This window comes from Corvus hawaiiensis, chromosome 2 (assembly GCF_020740725.1).
Source record: "Corvus hawaiiensis isolate bCorHaw1 chromosome 2, bCorHaw1.pri.cur, whole genome shotgun sequence".
Taxonomy (NCBI): domain Eukaryota; kingdom Metazoa; phylum Chordata; class Aves; order Passeriformes; family Corvidae; genus Corvus; species Corvus hawaiiensis.
The window spans coordinates 53,138,935-53,154,442 of NC_063214.1; the positions used below are offsets into that span (position 1 = coordinate 53,138,935).

At 37.5% G+C, this 15,508-nt stretch overlaps 1 protein-coding gene across 11 annotated transcripts in view; it reads left to right on the forward strand.

Annotated features, from left to right (window-relative positions):
• Positions 1–15,508, forward strand: part of FRY (FRY microtubule binding protein) — a 227,796-nt gene that overhangs the window by 75,462 nt on the left and 136,826 nt on the right. Inside the window, exon 1 of one of the 11 annotated variants that reach the window (XM_048295014.1) lies at positions 14,588–14,663. The exons of the other annotated variants lie outside the window; for them this stretch is intronic. Coding sequence (XP_048150971.1) covers positions 14,603–14,663 — 61 coding nt within the window. The 5' untranslated portion in view covers positions 14,588–14,602. Of the gene's footprint in view, positions 1–14,587; positions 14,664–15,508 lie in introns of those variants that run through there. 11 annotated transcript variants of the gene reach the window in all.

Here is a 15,508-nt window from a genome sequence, read left to right on the forward strand (position 1 = left end):
TACAGTGCTTCCCATCTGGAAGCTTTACAGACTTAAATTCTTTCAGCATTATTACCTGAGCATGTGAGATTGCTTTATTGCTATTGCTGGGCAAATCAAAACAGAGAAATTAACTGAGAAACACATATCCTGTGTTAGATCTAGAAATGAAGCCCTGTCTTCTGTTTTTGTACTGGAAGAACCTTTTTTTCCTTCACATTCTTGGTAGCCAAGTGACACATTGTAAATTGTGACTCAGCCAGTTAATATATATAATGAGATTTTTAATTGACAGTAAGTAGTAGTTTTCATATGGAAATGTCATTGGATTGCTTTAAATTCCACAGCGTGCATATTTGTTGCTACTGATGTCTTAAATGAGGAGAAAATTACTTAGCTGCATTTCTTTTTCTATGAAGGCAGATGTTTGAAACAAATAACCTCACCCCACCCTTTATCTCTGCGCCATCTGAACCAAAGCTAGGTGGTTATTTTGATTTTTGTTCTATTGTTCATAGCAGGAAAATGTGACAGATTCATTCCCCATAATACAATGTATGTATTATGTACTGGGATGAGTGTTTGATCAGGAGCATTTCTGATTCTCTGGGAATCAGAAGTTGGAATGTATCACTTTTTGAAATACAGAAGTCATCAAGGTTTGTAGCAAATTAGGCAAAGTCTCAGTGTGTCTGTGGTGAATCTTTAACAAATATGTCATAGAAGAGGAAAATATTTTCAAGGGGAATGTGAAATTAAAAATGTTGATTGTTTTTAATCATTTTTTTGTCATGTATTTAAGCAGTAAGGGATAGGACAGGTAGAAGTGGCTGTTTAGGGCCCTGCAGACTTCCATAGCAACTGAAATTACTGAAATAATTGGAATTATTGTTTTAATGAACTTTTAAAAGTTGTTAATATAGACAGGTTGGAATTTTATTTAAAAAAATAGAAAAAAAATTAATGATTATGTGTGTATATTGCTGCACCTACTTTTTAATGTAAACCCTCTCTTTTCCTGAGCTCTACAGTTTGGGCTAAAACACTTCTAATCTTAATGTCCCTGAAGGTGGATTTTAGAATTTTCTGCAGAAATGGTTCTACCCTCTCTAATAATGAGAAAACAACCCTATTGTTTGTTCGTGTTAAAAATTCTCATGTTGGGAATGGGTGAGGGACAGAGACCTTATGAGCCAACTGCCTCTGTACAGTGATTGCACAAAGAAAGTGAGGGCAGAGGGGAATGAAGCTGCAATAAAAGCCCAGGAAAGAGCCTGTGGGAATGAAGGGACAAGAGGCAGGGGAATCATTATAGGGAAGGATGCAGAAGCAGGGGAACTGATTACTTCCCAGGCAATGGGAGTGGAAATTGAGAGTGGCTGGTATGAGATGGAACCAAGGACACCCTGGAGGGGGATGAGTGAAGGAATAGGGATGGGAGAAGGGATGGGATGGGGTTAAGAGGACTGGCAGGGTGAGATGAGCAATGTTTAGATGGGCAAACAGTGCATTGGAGTCCAGAACTGGAACAGAGAGCCTGAAATGGGGAAAACACAGCCATGAGGAGACACCAGATTGTAGAGATGGAGTAAGAAGAGAGCAGCTGGGGAGATGGGGGAGGTGAGAGACAGAGAAATCCCCTCCCAAGAGCAGAATGCAGTGCAGGAGACCTGATTTCCATCCTACATCGTTTCTTTATAGCACATCCTTCCAGTGCAGGGTATGCCTTCCTTTGCCTCAGTGCTTGGGGGGACAAAAAGTGTGAAATTTTATCAGATGAGGAGAACAGCAAGTGAGTTGTGCATGCTGTTAAGGTAACTGGGTCAACAGTTGATTCATTTGGCATCAGATTAATCATACATCCTCTATATTACCTCACTTCTGAAAGCCTGAGTCCAATGAGGTAATGCAGCACAGTGGAAAGCACACAGATGTACAAAGAAATGCCCTTTCAGATTATTATTCTATTTATTATTACTTGTAATGCAGTAGCAGGTAACGTCCTAATGGACTTCTCCTCCAATACAGGAGGTAGTGTCTAAGCTAAGAACAAAAACTAGTCTGTGGTAGCATCTCCCAGGAGAGGGTGTCAGACAGATCTGGGCACTTTTTACAGAGTTCTCAGCTGAATGAAGAAACAAACCAGGTATTTGAGTATTAGGGTGTATTTGAGTGTCACTCAGCATACATTTAAATATAATAGTTTTATGAGCAATGCATTAAAAACTGGCATGAGGCACTGTAAATATTAAAGTATCCTTGTGGATGGTTTGTTACCGCATTAGATTGAGCTAAGCAGTTGTGTACTGCAGGGATGGACTCTAGGCTTTACTTTATCTCCTCATCAGGGATTTGAAAGAAAGTAAATAGCATGTTGTGACGTCTAAGTATACTTATACACGTTGAAATGTACAAGTATAAGCAATGAAAAAAGAGAGAAATAATCAAATGAAATAAGGAATTATTTAGAGTACAATTCTGAAAATTTATTTACCATGTGTATCTGTAAATGTCTTTCAAGATAGAATTTATTTTTAAAGCATGAAAAAAACAAGACTGGCTACATGCTTCAACTGCAGTGTAAGGGCCAGCTCTTCACTGGAAGGGGAGAAACAGGATTTCTCACTGCAGCTGCAGTGACAGAAGGTCCATGTATATAAGTAGCTGCTCCTGGGCCAATTCCCAGCTCTGTTTTGCCCAAAGTGGGAATTCCAGGTGACTGACTGTTACAATGGAGCTCTGAGAATGGCATTTGCAAGTAAGAGTTTTTCATTTATTTGATGACAAGCAGTAGTCCTTCAAGGAGTGAAATGGAAGCATCACACTGCTGGCAAGTTAGATATTTATTTAAATTTATCATGTGCTTTGATATTAATAGATACTTAGAAGGACTATCTGCCCAGTATTAATACCACTGTTTCTCGATCACCATAAAGTCTGTTACTAATTTCTGTGGTAATTTTCTCGTTACATTAGGGAATCTATCCCTGCAAGGTAATGAGATGGTTTTTTCAAACTTGCTACCACTGATTTTAATCAAGCATTTTTCTCAATTAAGTACAAAGAGTTGTAAAATGCTTTTAGAACCTCTTGCGTAGCTAGCACACTTACTTACCAAATTTTAACCTTATTGGTAAACTTTCCTAAAACCTGTCTGACTGAGATGTCATGCATTTTAAAGATTACATTTGTATTGTGATGATATCCTTGGGGCATGACTTTGATACAGAATTCTCAGTTTTGTAATATTAAATCCAGAAAAGGCATTTCAAGTTCGTATTGTTTACATTTATTAGGTTGGATATGTTTACCTGCTTTATAAGGAGCAGAGTTTGAAACATTTGACTGGAAGGTTCAAATCTCTACATTATTGTTATATGTATGTATGTGTGTGTAAATAAAAATAACAAATTATGTCTTTCTATTTAATACAGAAAATGAAGTCATTAAACTTCTTAAACACAAGTGACCAGTGAACGTTAAACTTCATTAAACACAAGTGATCAGTGTGATTAATTACAGTCTTTTTCAATCTCTTTTTTCTGTTTTGAATCATGCAGTCATATGCATTTTGGATTCAAATGATAGCTATGATTTTCCATAAACTTTAGAAGAATTGGCACAGTGTCCTGAAAATCTAATAAGTATCTGCATTGATAATTTAAGTAATATATACTGAGCAGCATTTTCGGAAAGCTGAATATTGTCCTAAGGCTTTTTCATGGAAAACTAGAGAGTATTTAACTGTTTACATCAATGGAATTGGAATTAGATTGATTTAATTAAAAAAACAAAACATAAAGTTTATTTTAAATTTACTGTATTAGTTATTCCAGATGAAGGTTTTTTAAAGGTTGGAGATGGGATTTCAAAACCTTGAAGTTAAATTAAGCATTCAACCCCAAGCTACCACATTCTAGATGAGTTTTTTAGCCATTAAGCTGTTCCATAAAAAGCAGTTACAGCCAAATTGAAAAGCAGAGGAGCTGCTTCCCTCTTCTGCTTTGAACATTTGAAGTGGCCCAACAATGAGAGGTTGCTGTGTGGATGTATCAAAGGCAGTGTTGGCTGTTGTGGGTCCTGTTCTGAGATGCTGCTTTACCCAGTAAATTTACCAGCAAAATTTCCCCAGATTTACCCAAGTGATTTATCATTTCGGTCATTTTTTTTGGTTTCTGTTCCACAGGCTGATTTTAAGCACTCAACTTCCCAGTTGATGAGCCCTGAGCGAAAGTGTCCTGGAAATGCCACGTCCCCACAAAGGCGATGGTTGGCTGAGAGGATGGGGAAAATATCTGTGTGTATACAGAGAGAAGTGTCAATGCTGGTGTTTAAATTCTTAATATGTTAGCAGCCTTATGTACCATTTCAGGTGCGTGAGGTTCATATTTCTTATAGTTTTGTACATACTTTCTTACTTACAAAGGCGTTCATTATCATTGGGTTGCCATGGAGTACTGATCACGTGGATCTGGGAATAATAACCCATTATGCTAATATAGCTTGTCATTGTTTTTGATGCGAAGTGATGTCCCATAACAACATCTGATGCTTGTAACTAATGGAATTTATTGTAAGATCACAGTTCATGGAACACTGTTGGCAAAATTGCCTGCACTCTTCGCTTTGAATTCTCTGATTACATACCTATTACCAAAACCATTTGTGCATTTTTTAGGTCAGTATTCTCCTGGTTTTAATGTCTTTCTGCAGTGAGAATCGGGGATTTCTAACAGAACAATTCTGGCCTGTTTGCTTAATGCTAGAATTATGTGGTTTTCTTCTGAGCTCTCCTGACCCTTTTGGAGCCACAACTTTGTTACAAAGTTCCCTTTGGGGTGGAGGCAGGACAATTGACTGGGTTTGGTGAATTTCTTAGGTGCCACAGGGAAAGAATGAAAATAATTATGTCCAATAATTAGAATACAAGATTCTGTAATACATATGGCATTACCATATCCTTTCTTAATATACTAATTTCTTAAGCCATTTTATTTCAGACTGTGCTACTGTACAAGAAAGCCTTGGATCTTTGTATTTATGGGGCTTAATTCTGTAGCAGATGACCAGGCATTTGCTGGTGATCTGTAACATGCACTATAGCCTTTTCCAGATTCTCAGGACAGTCTGCCTTCATGTGCAAGTCAACATAACTTTCAATAAGCATTTCAGCTGTGGTTCTTCTCTGCTCCTCAAGCACTCAGACAGTGAAAGGTGACTTTCCTGGAGCACATCACTGCACTTTCAGAGCGCTTCACTTTTCTGTATAAGCATTCTCTTAAGGCAAACCACTGGTGTGTATGGTTATCACTTTTACTTATGAAGCATATTTATAAATTATTCAGGCAGTGTACTCTTCCTTTAAAACATTAAAACCAACTCATCCCAATAAGTTGCCTTCACTTTTATGTTCTCTTGAAGTATTTTCTACAAAAAAACCCCCTTAAAATCAGTCTTTGTTTTGGCAAAGCATGTTCAGCAATCAAACCATCAGAGCAGGAGAACATTACATATATCACAAAGATACTCTGATCATACAATATATATTTGTACCTGGATGTACAAAGAGAAATCAAGTACTGATAGGAATTCAGACTTCTGCTTCTTGATATTATCAAGATTAGAGAAAGGAGAATCCTTCTTGCAACATCTGTATCTTAGTTTTACCAATGAGAGATTGGTCTCAGAACTATGTTTTCTACTAATATATTCAACAAGTCATAAATTATACAACCAGAAAAAACATTGTGTCATCCAGTCTGTGCTCCTCATAGAACAGGCTTTATGGCTTCTCTGAATTAATTTCTATTTGAGACAAAGCACATCTTAAAAAAAAAAAAATCTTAATTTAAAATTTCCAGTAATGGAAGAATCAGCACCAGACTTAATAGCATTCTGGCAGTTAATTTTGCTCCCTTTGTGTTTAACTTATTTAATGCATTTGTCTAGTCTAAAATTCTGGACATTGGATGTTACTGAACAAAAATCTGTCTCTTAGCAAATTTCTGTTCCCGATATTCATGCTTAATGGGCGTGGAAATCATCTCACCTAACTTTCAGGCATCATTAGTGTTTATATTTTACATCTTACACAATCAAGACTGGTTTTCCTGATAGCCAGTGAAGAGGTGCAGGGGTACAGTTCAGATGGGCTGCTTTAGACATGTTTATTGTAATGAATCACAGCTTGGACGTGCCTGAGTGCTTGTGTTGTCTAAAAAAGGCATTTGGGGGCAAGAGGCTCCATGAAATGTATTTTGCAGATAGGTGCCATCATAGGAACAATAAGCGCAAATTCCTGCCGTTAGAGGATAACTTTCTGTGTAACTTTCTCATGGTCAAATTAAATTAAATTTAAAGGCAACTTTTGCACTCATGAGTTACAGTTGCCTTTCCCGAATGTCCTCTAGTTCACCAGCATCTTTTTTCAAGCTGCAGACACCAGAACAGGACTGAGCATCCAGCAGTGGTTGCAGAGCCACTGACAGTGAAGCAGTAGAGCTTTCCTGCTTTTGCTTTTTTTCATACTGCTTGAAAAGGCTCTTCATAGCTCTTCAGGTCACAAGAATAGCAGCCTGTTTTCAACACATTAGTCATCCTGGTCTCGGGCCTTTTTTCATCATCAGTGTTTCCCAGGAAGAGAAAGCCTTATTCTGTCTGTGCAGCCTTGTTTCTGGCTATGCAATCCTCCATAGGTTAGAATTAATATCTCATGTATTATTCGCTTGTATTTAAGTTTCAAATGCTATTCAAACAGAGTAGAAGGACTTTTTTTTGCTATTTTTTCTATCTATCACTCTTAATTTCAGTTTTGCCTGTAAACTTTCAAAAAAAGTTTTTTTTTTATGTCGTTAACAGTAAGGATAAATAGTATAGAACCAAGAACTGGTCTCTGTACCTCCACTAGAAGTACATTCATTGCAGTATGATTCTTCTTCATCCACAGATGTTACCTATCTTTTAATCTGTATTTGTTGTGAACATTGATTTTAGAGTTTGGTAAAATACCAATCCAATTGCCAAGCAAAAATGTAAGACTACACTTTCAGCTTTGTTAACCAAATTTATAATCTCATAGAAAGATATAGTTAATTTAATAAAATTTATTTTCCATAAACCTATGATTTTTGCATTGTATTATCATACTTTGGTTCATTATTAGTCAAATGCAGCCACTCCAGGATGAGTATCAGGCCAGCTGTGCTGTGATTGCCTGGATTGCCCTTGCTGACACTTGAGAAAATCTGATACAACCTTAGTTTTGTCCCAGCCCTCAGGAATAGTGAATTTCCCTTCGAATATACTATAAAAAGTATCTTTTTATTATTCTAAGATTTGTTTAGGCTCTTTGGTTTTTCTAATGAATTACTCTGTTTTTGCAGGGTTTAAGCTGTTTATTTGAAAAATTCAGTGTGAACCCTAGGATTCTTTCTTTATTTTGGTAATTAAATTACACCGAGTTCATCTCAATAGGTGCCCATTCCTCTCCAAATTTAATAACATATTTCTGGCATTCCAAAACATTTAGACATTTCAATACATGGAAGAAGTTTTCTGTCATGGCCCACCAGCATGAGAGCAATGTCCTGTCCATGTTGTATTTGGTATTTGCTACTGACTGCTCATGCAGAAGGTCCCTTGGACAGCAACTAAATTTCATGCACTCAGTGTTCAAGTGAAAGTTTTTCAGTGGGCAGCTGCACTCAAACTAAATTTTCACAAACCTTCACTGAGCTCATGTGGATGATAAAAGGAATTATCTTGTATTTCAGTCACCACAGAAAGTATTTTTGTCCTGGAGTTGCAGTCTACCAAAGCAGCAAACATTTGCATTTGCATTTAGGTTTGTGGCTAAGAAGCAAATGAACCCACTTTCAAAGAATTGTTAATGTAATTTAATAAAGCATTTTTAGATACTATGGCATCGTAATGGTCTGTGGCTGATAAAAGACAGCTGTAAGCAAAGAGGTCGAATAGCATTTAAAATGGAAGATAGACAATGTTATGAGTGTGCTGCTGCAGCCAGTATTAAGTAATGACAGTGGTTCGATCAGATGTAGAGTAGGGGATTGATAAATATTAATCCAGACTTTGGCTGCAGAATTTTTTCTTTCATTTTTCTTTGTATAGATGTTACTTTGTGTGCTCCACTGTAGAGGGAAACATGATTGATGTATCTCTTGTGTTAGTCTTTATTCACAGAAATCCCTCCTGTGGTGTCATCACAGAAGGCTTCACAAAGTTTTATGAAAGCCTTCTTGGTGTGTGAAGGTTTAACTTGCCAGTCCACAGATCCAGCCTGTGGCTTGGTTTACTGCTGGTGTTGTGCCATTTTCCACCCACACAAGCAAGGGCAGGAATTCTAGCCAGCAGCAGCTAAAATGCACCACAGTGCATTTTAATCCATACAAGGTGTTCTTGAAGAGTCTACAGGTTTAAGAGTGAGAGTCATCACTAATAACTTTGGGATGTATATCTTTGTTGTCAGTTCTCTTTCAGAAATCACTGAATGAGTGATAGGCACCTCTGGAAAGTGATTTATTCTGTTTTAAGGTAAGAATCTAAGAAGGGTTTGATGGATCACCTAGAAATGTCAGTCACAATTTACCCAGAGCCTGGATGGCTAGATTAAGTTTGATATTTGGTCTGTAGGTGGCTAAATTTGTAACTTTCCCTGACAGACACCCATAGAGTAGATCAGGTGCACCAGAAGATGAGGTCAAGAAGGCAAGTACAATTTTAAGATTTTCCTTAGTAGTACTACGCTTTGAAACATAACTAGACTTTGAAACATAACTAGGCATCGTTATTCTGGCATGAAATGAGCAAAGCTCTAGGAAACCAACTCTTAGATGTTGAACAGTGTTATGTCACTAGAACTACAAGCTGTTTCTTTTTGTACATTGGTAATAAAGTACTGCTTGTTTGCATGAGTGCATCACAACACACTCAGGTTTTCATACATATGTGTACATTGCACAGAAGACACGTCATCCACACGCGATATGCTGTTTCCGTTCCAGTGAAAGACAAGAGTTTTTAACAGCATGATCCAACATGTCAGGAGTTTGGAAGAGCAAGTGTGAACAAACAGACAACAAAAATTCAGGGACGGTTCCAGTTCAAACATCTGAGGTAGCTGTTGAAATTGGAATAGGACTCAGCTGCAAGCATTTAATGTCTCTCTCTAGTAAAAAATAAACAATTTAAATATCTTTTCAAAATTCCATCTTACACAGACTTACAGTTGTATTGCAAAACATTTAAGTAGAAAAGGAAAAGTATATTGTCACAAAGAGAAAATGTATGGATGTCATGGTTTAAAGCCAGCTGGCAACTAAGCACCACAAGGCCACTGGCTCACTCCCATGGGCAGGCAGGTGTTCAGCCATCCCCAGGAAAGCTAGCTCTCCATTACGCCTTGCAGTAACTGGGGCAGACAGACACTGTAACTCTGAATGACCCCTCTTTCTCCTTCCCCCTGCTTTATAAGCTGAGCATGACACCACATGGTCTGGGATCTCCCTTTGGTCAGCTGGGGTCAGCCGTGCCAGCTGTGTTCCCTCCCAACTCCATGTGCACCTCCAGCCCATTGCTGGCAGGGTGAGAAGCAGCGAAGGCCTTTGGCTCTGTGTAAGCCCTGTTCAGCAGTAACTGAAAAATCCCTGTATTATCAGTGCTGTTTACAGCACAAATCCAAAACACAGCCCCATACCAGCTGCCGTGGAGAAAATTAACTCTACCCCGACCAAAATCAGCACAGCAGTAAACGAAGATATAGGTCACATCCTCCGTGCTTGTTAGCGGTCCCTCTTCTGGAAGTAACTATTCCTTCTCTTTTGGGCTCTTTAAGCCTTGTACTTCCTAGGCCCTTTTCCAAGTTCCCTAAAAATAATTCTTCTGCTAACACCCATCAACCACAAAATTACAGGAGTGTCTTCATCTCCCTGTCTCTGAAAAGGAAAGCAAATGCAACAAAATGTCTGTCTAAAATTCTTATAGGAAGCTATTTTCTGATCCAATAAAACCAAAGTGGAGCTTAGCCTTTTTGCCCTAGTACCTGAAAAAAAATGTAAAAGAAGATTATGAATGTCTTTATTTAAAATAAAATGGCTTTTAAGCTCTATTGGAGCCCAAAGAAATTCTGGTGTAGTTTCAGAAATAAACCTTGTCTCTGTTTTAATTTTTGTTTAAAAAAACCCCAACAATTATTCATCTGAAAATATCTTTTCACCCTTCTTTGGAGTTTTTTCTTTTGGAATAACTGGAAAAGGTAAAAAGTTATGTAGAAAAGATACCAAGATCTTTGAAATCTTTTGAAAGTATATTGTTAATCTCAAGTCAGCCTTCAAAGAGGCAACGCGTCATTACCATATAAAACACAGGAACTGAGAAGTATTTTTGTTTGATTTGGATCCCATCAGAAGCAACAAAGATGCTTCCTTTAGTGAGAAGTTACCCCTAAATAAAACACTCAAATGTGAAAACTGTTTTAGATTTTCCACAAGATTTTCCATGCCATCTAGCTTTTTCAGTCTTTAATCTCATAATTACCAAGCAAATTCTATAACTGGTACAGTTAAAAATCTTTATGTTGCATGCCTGTATTCCCACATATCTTCAGCACATATCTTCAGCACATGGTATATGTAAACAAGAAAATAATGATTTAGAGAAAAAGAAGCAGGAAAATAAATGGTGAGCAAAAAGAATGGGAGGAAAGAAGAATTGCTTTCCTGCCTCACTCACATCTTGCAAGGATCTGAGATAAGAACCTAGAACAGCTGCTCAACCCCTGACCTGTCACTTAGGAGAAGGAGGGAGGGAAAGGCTACATCTTACAGGATCATAGTTACTAGGAGCTTAGCCAAGTCAGTGAAAAGGCCTTTAAAAGAAATCAAGGGACACATATGACAGGGTTTCCTGTTTGTTTATTTGTTTTGGCAATCATCGTTCTTGAATCCTCTGCATATGCAAGGGGAGAAAATGTGTTCCACTCACTGCTTTCCTCTACAGGCTCTCACATCAATTACCGCTCTCTTGCAGAGAATTGCAGTGCTCCTCTGAGGATTACAAAGCTTAACATTTACCTACCAGCAGCTGGGATGTGAGGGCCAGAAGGTTGCTAGTGGCTAATAAGGCCAAAACAACAGTTTTAGCTTTTCCAAGGTTCTAGGTTGAACAAGATCCTTGGCTTCAAAGCGAACAGGCACTTCACCACATCCATCTCCAGTAAGACCTATCTGTATGTTACAGTCATGTAGGGACTAATGTTTCCCAGAGTTTGGGCAAAGGTGTCTCTATTAAACTGATTATTTTCTGGTGGGATCCGTCGCAGAAGATGGCAGCTTCATAAGCATCTCTGAGTGGAATGAACATATGAACTCTTTGTAGATGTGCAGAGAAGAGCATTCCCCACAAGTGATATTTTAGCACCCATAAAGCCTACTGAGTGGCCATATATTTATTTTCATGGATGCTGCATTTTGTTTCTATCCTGCAGAGGATTGGATCTGATTGTTAAAAATTTACCACATCTGGGACATGTTCTTAGGCTCCATTCTGCAAATCATTGTCCACCCTTGGATTCAGGGGAGGGCTGAATGAGTTTGCTATGAAGAGTTAGCCTTATGTCCCAAAATGTTCAGTCTCACTGAGGATATCATATGGTCTGTTTTAGGCATGTGTTTGTATAAGATACTGAAAATAAATTGAATGGCTAACGTGTGCACGTGCATACACACACAATGCTCATGCCTCCTTTTCCTTGGATAGAGTAGTTGGGTTGGCCAAAGCTTACACTTTATTGGCCATTTTGCCACTTCTTAGTGGATGCACTAATTAATTTGTCTCCTGTTTTCTGTCTTTGCTGTTCCTTGAGTTCACATGAAATTTGTATTCTCCTATTATGCTAAAAGGAATAGGAAGTTTACAAGTCTGCAGGATTTGGAATTGTCTTTTGTAGTTCCACAAATACTGTGAAAAGAGTGGAATACGTATATCTAAACCTGGCAACAGCATTTTTTCACTATATACTCAGACAGAAATAATTTAAAATGTTGGTCTTATCTTGGGTAAATCGGTAACCAAGTCCTGGAGTGCCTTTATCATGGAAGGTATCTTCTTCCTTTCTCTTCCCGTGCCAGTTTACTCTCCTGAGGCATGTCTCTTTAAAGAAATTAAGGAACCTGAAATGTATAAATTAGCCTTTTCTCTCTTATAGTTTCAGCATAATCAAGTATTTGAGGATATCCATTTTGGAGAGCTTAGGTCATCTCAAGATGATTTATTGGATATTCTCCCAAGTCTATTCCCTTTAGACTTATTTTCTGAATGAGCTGTTTTGCTCCAGAATCTTGAACTTCTTTTGTACTTTTCCCCACTGATCTCACTGTCTCTTCTCTATTTTATCTTCTAGACTAGATAGTATTTCCTCTGGCACAGGAATTTCCAGACTTTTATTTTGCATGCAACTGTTTGGGTTTTATCTTTGTTTCATTGCAGACCATCTGTCTAGTTGGTCAACCAAAGAAACTGTTCCTGAAGATTTCTGTATTTGCATTAAATAGGCTTTTGAAAGTCAGCATGAGTTGGGATAGTTTTATGTCATGTTCTTGTCAAGACAGCTGCACAAAATGACTGATTGTCTTCTCCAATAGTTGCCTGAACAGTTTTAGATAGTCTTCAGAGTCTGGAGTTTTAGAATACACGTTTACTGAGATTTCCAATTTTGGAGACAACCTTGTTCTACTAAGAGGGAAAATATGTTTGAGATTTTTTTCATATAGACTTTCTTATATATTCTTATTATCTGTATGTGCCTGTACCTAATGTCTGTGTCTACGTACAGCTGTCAGTGAGGGAATTTTTCACTGAAAAAAATTCCCTTACCTTGAGGGAAATGATCCTTCACAGGGACTCAATTTCATGTAATATGAATATTTGTCTATGTGTTTTTTACTGCTTATTTTACATTGTTTATTAAAATAGAGGAAGCTTTGAAGCAGTATGTTCCAGTAAGTGTAGTTTCAAAGCTCCACAGTTGATACTCTCTGCCTGGGACATGTATATGCAAAGGGTTATTACACATCTCTCCATCCCTGGGCCAGTGCAGGCCAGCCTTCCTGCAGCTGGAAGTGTAATTCATTTCCACTACTAGAGAAGGAAACTGGGTCTGCAGAGCTGTTGCTTATGGTAGATTTGTACAGCAGCTTTTATGGACCTTAGAAATCACTACAGGCCATAAAATTGCGGTTTCTTACATTCATTTTAATAATTAGTTTACTATATTTATGTAAGCATGCAGTTGAGAACAGTGTCATTACATTGCATTGTAACCCCTATGAAGAGTAAGGCCAAGACCAGTACCACCATAATTTACACTTTTACTTTCCAGATAGTCTGGATGTGGGACTTGGTGTCCACTGAATTCTTCCTGGTCTTTCATTTTTTACTGTAAGTCCTCCTAAGAAAGAGTCAGAAACACAAAAAAGAGCAGACATTAGTAGCATTGATTGCTTGTTGTAAAGTCCTGTACTTCAAATAAGTTTATTTTCTATCATAGATATTTCAAGTCATTAGTACTATATTTTATTGGTTAACTCTATACCTTTATGGTTATTTTTTCTTGAAACATGCAAATTAATTATGAAAATAATGTTTACATTAAATAGTGCTATTACTGCATCTTACTAATATGCTGGACTAACATTTTTCTTGGGAACCATACAGTTCATTTTACCAAGATAAGAATGGATCTGCTAGACCTTAGTATGTTTCTTTCAGCAAAAGCTCCCTTTTTTTATTCTCTATCAAGCTTGAATTAATTGGGAATGTTCTCCTTCAAAAGGTGAAAAAGCAACCTTTTGTGATGCATTAACCATATCCTTGTAAATTAAATTCTTCATGCTTTATTTAATAATGTCTTTTTCACTTTCTTTTTAACGTTATAATTGCTATTTTAAAACAAAGCAAATTTTCTCAAGAGTTATTGCAGCAGATGTACAGTTATTCTTAAGGATATGTGGTTTCTCACTGATTCTTGGCACGGGAAAAGAAGAGATACTGGGTTGGTTTTATCGAAAGGAATTTAGACTGTATGTACTTTTGGCCAAAAGACTTTAGTTACAAAACAAAACCCATCCTGTGTTGTCTCTGTGCTTTGCATTTCTATACTAATTGCTTTCAGCTTGGATTGTATGATAATACATGTGTTTGATATGTGTGGTTTGTTTGTGTTGAACTCCATTATCCTGTCTCATGTTCTTGGAGTGCCTGAAGTAGTTTCACTAATCTGTCAGCATAGTATGTACTTCTGGATAAATATAGACATGCAGCCACTCTGTGAGTGGTCATCATCATATGCTGAAGCTAAAAATTACCCCTTTGGTTATGGAAAGGCTGAGCTGATCGGCAGGCCTGCTCTAGCTCACACATTGCAGTTCTTCAGCATTTGTCTATTGAAAAGCAATGCCAAGAAACTGAAGGAAATGTCTTCCTCACAAGCAGTGGGGAAGTGTGAAACAGGATTATGAAACAACTAATTTATTTTTCAATTTTAGTTAGAAAAGGATTCTAACTTTTCTGACTGAAGGAGGGGAACATTTCAGGTATTCACAGGCTCATGGATATTACAGTAGCATGTTGGAGAAAATCCAGCGTGATCAGCTTTATAAAGGGTCTCGGTAGGTATGAAAATACTGCAGATAGATGTTTGTGTTTGTCTTATTAGTTCGCTTGTTGTTGCTAAAGTGTAAATTTGACACAGTTTACTGAAAAAAAAAATGCAACCTCTGTTTTTTCTGCTTAAAGATACTGAAAAGTCAGTAACTCTTTATGGCTGGAGTTATATCCAGTGTAGCACAGATTCTTGGCTTGTGCATTATGATAATTCAGTTGTTTTGACTCCTCTCACAGCTTTAGGAAAAATACCTGTAGTGCAGACCATAGCAGGGGCTCTCTTATGATAATTTAATTTGGTACTCATCCCCAGTATCAGCTTTTGACTGTGTGTTGCACTAAAACTGCTGTGCTTTTTTGCAACTGTTTTTCTGATCAGGGAAATGATCAATACATAGAAAATTCTAGCAGTGATTTTATGTCAGGAGGCCTTTCTGTGGCAATAGTATATGCTTGTGAGGACAACCATGGTTGATATTTCAGTGATACTTCCATATTTATTCCTTGTCTTTAATTTTTAAAAAATACATAACATTGAGAAAATAGTATGGTTATAGCCTGTGCTCAATGAAAATACTCTGTAGGATAAGAGTATAATTTGAAATACAGCTTATTGCACATTTAGTAGAAAAATAAGGGTCCGTGTTGGAAACAAGAACATGTGCTTCAGACAGAGTTAAATCCCCAAATGGTACAGACATTTTATAGTTGATCAAGCATGGTTAAACTTTGTTACAGATTTTCATAGGATAGGAGCTTTAAATATGTATACAATTTTCTAAACTTGATCTGTAGATTCTCCGCTCTTGCAGAGTCCTTGGGCATCAGGGTTACCATGCTCTCCTCCCTG